The sequence below is a fragment of the Aplysia californica genome, unplaced genomic scaffold (genome assembly GCF_000002075.1).
Source record: "Aplysia californica isolate F4 #8 unplaced genomic scaffold, AplCal3.0 scaffold00144, whole genome shotgun sequence".
Classification (NCBI taxonomy): Eukaryota; Metazoa; Mollusca; class Gastropoda; order Aplysiida; family Aplysiidae; genus Aplysia; species Aplysia californica.
In genome coordinates this window covers 310,761-315,062 of record NW_004797414.1, presented here as the reverse complement: position 1 = coordinate 315,062, position 4,302 = coordinate 310,761, and the positions used below count along the sequence as shown (strand labels likewise).

Genomic DNA, 4,302 nt, shown 5'->3' with positions numbered 1-4,302 from the left:
CAAAAGTGCTAAAATGAGCTGACTCGGTGATTTTTGCATTCCTTTTTACATACAAAATCAGGAGACACAATATCTAACAACCCTATATAATAATTATTGTTATGGTCATCCTTGTTTTAAAATTGCTATTGAAAAACTGTTCTTTTAGTGTGGAAGTTGTTTTATCTATTACATAACCGGATAAAGGAGGATGTTTCAGTTCCATTTAACTTACGCTGAGTACAAAATCATTGTATTAAAAATAAAACACTTTCAGACTATTACGCATGTTCATACAGCTTCAAAGTTCTCGTAGTTATTTGGACAGCAGCAAGAATAGAGCGCAGCACAATCATGGCTTACATCTTGGTGATACATGTATTAGGCTCTCGTCAAAATAATACATGTACAACCGAAGAAATACGATGTTTCCGTCCATTTGGCAATGTTTATCAATTCTTTCCAGGATCAACACCTAACATGTCCATCAAGAAATAATCTTGTCAGATTCAACTGAAAACATTTGACACAAAAATAACATTTTCAGTTTCCATCAACATAGTTGGGTAAAAAACAATAGTCCCGTGACCGTGGGCTCAGGAAGTTCGTTTTTTACTTGTTTTACCATCTTCAAGGTCTAAGTAAGAAAATTAGCCCCCATGCCTCTTTACAAATTGTGGGCGTTACCCATGAGGACTTGAAATCCAAGATGGCCGCCAAATGGCAGAAATCGATATTACTCCTTGTCTTTTTCCCACACATATGAAGTGTGATACATCACTTAAGGGCTTTTTTAGGTCAAGAAGTTCATTTTTAGAGTCATTTTTAGCCTTTCGTAAAAAATAAGTGCAAAAAATTCAATATGGCTGCCATCGTCCGTATTGAAAATGGGAAACACGTTGGTATCACAAATAGTAACTTCAGGTTCACGAATTAAGGGCATTTAATGTTCTCAGATAATTCTTTTTTAGTATCATTTCATATTTTTAGTATTTTCCAAGCTATGTAAATCCAGTTTGGCCGCTCATCGAATATGTACCCACATACAGCATTCTCAGTATGGGAGCCTTGTCTATACTTTTTGCATAGGTACAAACCTGTGACCATTGATCTATGACACTGCAGCTCAGGATTCACTCTGTAGATCTGATTTAGCAGCATTTTAGAATCAATGCAACCCGCAAAAAATATCGCCGCGAGGGGATAATGTGCACTTTAGACATTCAAAAGACAGTATTACATAGAAAGAAAATTAATCTAAAGGACAATAACCTGTTTAGTCTTTACTCTCATCTTTGTCTTGATCAGTTTGGTTTACAAGCTTGCTACATTCATTATTGCTAGTATGAATGGAGGCTGTGGTATTAAAGCTATCCAAAATTGACAATTGTTGGGGTATCGCAGGAAGACTAGGGCGAACTTGCCAGCATTGCCTATTCTACAGTTGCAACCCATGCATGAATAAGGATTGCCTGACATGACTGAGCATAACGTGAACGAAAAAAAAATTCGTTCAGGTGTCCCTTCAGCAGTGACTTCAGAATATCCCACAAATCTATAAGCCGCTTGGAGTATTTGTGGTGACCATACTATGTGATAAACCTGATCGAATGCAGATGTCATATTGACTACATTGGCTACTCTTCAGCGTCTGTCATATATGGCATGCATTAACATTTTGATCCAGCGAGTCTGACATCTCCAGTTGACACCTAAAACTTTTTCAAGTCTGTGCCAGGCTGTTTGTACACGTGCTTGGCTAGTTCCTTTTTTCCAACATTCTCCCAAGCTGCATTGTAGCCACCAATACGAGTTCTTTTGATGCATTGAAACATTTAGGTTGTCCTTTACATTAAAAGATTTCTGCTTCCTATGCTGATGAATCTGTCATGGACTAGAGCTTATCTCAACAAAAGAATACACCCAACACCATCTCCCGTTATGTTTCCCTAGGAAAGCTTGGTATACAATTCAGGCTGCAACCACGAAAGTCAGCCAACCCAGTTTGAAAGAAGCATAATATTCGTATGCCATTTAGAAAAATGAAATCCCCCCCCCCCCAACCAAATTGGAGCGATATCCTTAAATAGAGTATGGTTTTCCTCTTTGGTTTTGACAAGGATTTTGTACGTAAGGCTTGTAGCTAACCATAAAGGCATAAAGTATGGATTTTCTTGCAGTGACCATGTAAGTTGTTGATGACATCATGCAGAACAGACTTACTTGATGGCTTGATTGCATGATTATATAATTAACTTTTCGTGAGAGGAGGCTGAGAGCCTGTTTGAGCCCCGCCGTGTGATGGAACGTGTTGCTCGTCTGAGGGAGATCTGTTGTCATCATTGTCTGGACGATAAGGCCTGTACTGCACTCAGGAACTTCCGAATGGACTGCTGGTTCACTGTTACTTCCAATTGGACATTTAGATCGTTTAATTTTCAACTTTGCGGTGATTTCGTTTTACAGTATTTCTAGTTGACCTTGGTTATCATAATTTTTTTCCCTGGCTTTTTAAAACTGTAGGTAAATTATCTAATGAGCCCAAGTCACATCACCTCCTTTTGATACCGTGCATGCTTATGCCCATGTTAATGACTGTGCTCGCCGTTTCTCAACGTGCATGGTAAATCAGCATTAAAGCTAAACCATAGGTTGTTGGACTATACTGATTTTTTTTCAGATTCTTCAGCAGTATTATACAGTTACGTTTCAAGATTAATGGGACAATTTCTTCACTTTCTTCAAGCTCTTATGTTAAGTAGCCACTTTACTGAGCCTCTTTCATGTATCTGTTACACAATCGTGGCGCAATATTTTGGATCACCTGCTGGTCGCTTACCCCTAGAGCTTGTATTGCTGACCTAGTATAATCTTCCCTTCCTTTAATATCACGCATCCACTCATGTTTGTTCTTTTCCTTTTCGTACTTAAAGCCTATGGAATCTCGGCATTTCTTGGTACGTAACTCAGATTGATATGCCGATTTCATATCCCCAACTGCATACCGACAGTCATCGGCAATGTGCTTGTGATCTTCAAGAAGGGACTTCAAGGAACGTATATTTGTCCTTTAAAAATTTGTTATGGCCTCAAAATGTTAAAACAAAAGAAAAGTGTGAAAGATTTATTTTCTCAAGATGGATTGCCGAACCAGACTATTCACCACCTTGGGATACGTGCTTGTTCCAACATGCATGATTGTAGCTGATGTTTGCAAAACAACCAGACAGGGAGGAAGTAGACAAGGAAACTTCATGTCTGGATCTTCACACCAGAAATGTCTTGCCGTCGTCTGTTGAGGTTTAAAGTTCAAGGGTTTTTTAAAGAGTGTGTGTGTGTGGGGGGGGGGGGGGGGAGTAGAGTATTATATTGTAAAAGAATCAGAAGGTGCATTAAATAGTTCCACGGGATATCTGTCCACTGAGTGGATTCATAGATGAGAGATCACACATTTATCAAGCCCTCACCACTTTCAGATTTTGCTCCTCTCTCTCTCTCTCGCTCTCTCTCTCTCTCTCCCTCTCTCTCTCTCTCTCTCTCTCTCTCTCTCTCTCTCTCTCTCTCTCTCTCTCTCTCTCTCTCTCCCTCCCTCTTTTCCTTTCCCTCTCTCTGCCACCTCTGGCCCTAGTGTTTCTCTTTCTCTGGACTTTCCGATTTGTGTTCACCGCACCCTTCTGTTATTATATTCCTTACTTCCACGCACCTTTCCATCCCCCCCCCCCTCTCTCTCGCTCTCTACCACTTCTGGCTTTAGTGGTCCCTTCTCTCCGGCGATTTGTACTCACCGCTCCTTTAAATATTCAGACATTTATGTACGCACTTTAGTTTTTATAGCCTGTGTATATGATGATGATGATGAAGATATTTCCGATATTGTCCAAATCACAACAATGCGTAACTTATAGTGAACACTTTGTTGCTGTGGCGTCATCACTCATTTATTTTTTTCTCAAATACTACGTTCCTGATGAAGCCTCATTGGCGAAACGTTGAACTGTGAAAAATATATATTTTCTGGAAATACAACAAGGTCTTAACTGTTTTAATACCTTCTTTATACAATGATGTGGTGAGACCTTTTTTATTTCGGCCTCCCATCAGGATTTTGGAAGCCATTGAATATCTAGATTTAATAGTGGTCGCTCGTTACGGAAGTCCTCCCTGTGATATAGTGTCCCTCTTTTTTTCGTGCCATAGTTCTTTTTGAGCCTTCTACACTTCGTGTGAAACTTAAAGCCTACTCCCGCTCAACTGAACCCATGGCAAGCCCCAGTACTTCGTATCGCCTTCTCTCCAAATTAGTAAGATACCAAAATAATCTGG

General features: G+C 39.7%; 1 protein-coding gene across 1 annotated transcript in view; it reads left to right on the top strand.

The window, feature by feature from the left end:
* Positions 1–3,969: 3,969 nt before the first annotated feature.
* The window catches only part of LOC118477578, a gene marked incomplete in the record, with an annotated part of 9,221 nt that continues 8,888 nt past the window's right edge, over positions 3,970–4,302 (top strand). Inside the window, 1 exon segment of the mRNA XM_035969402.1 lies at positions 3,970–4,300. Within this exon segment, the coding sequence (XP_035825295.1) occupies positions 4,239–4,300 (62 nt within the window).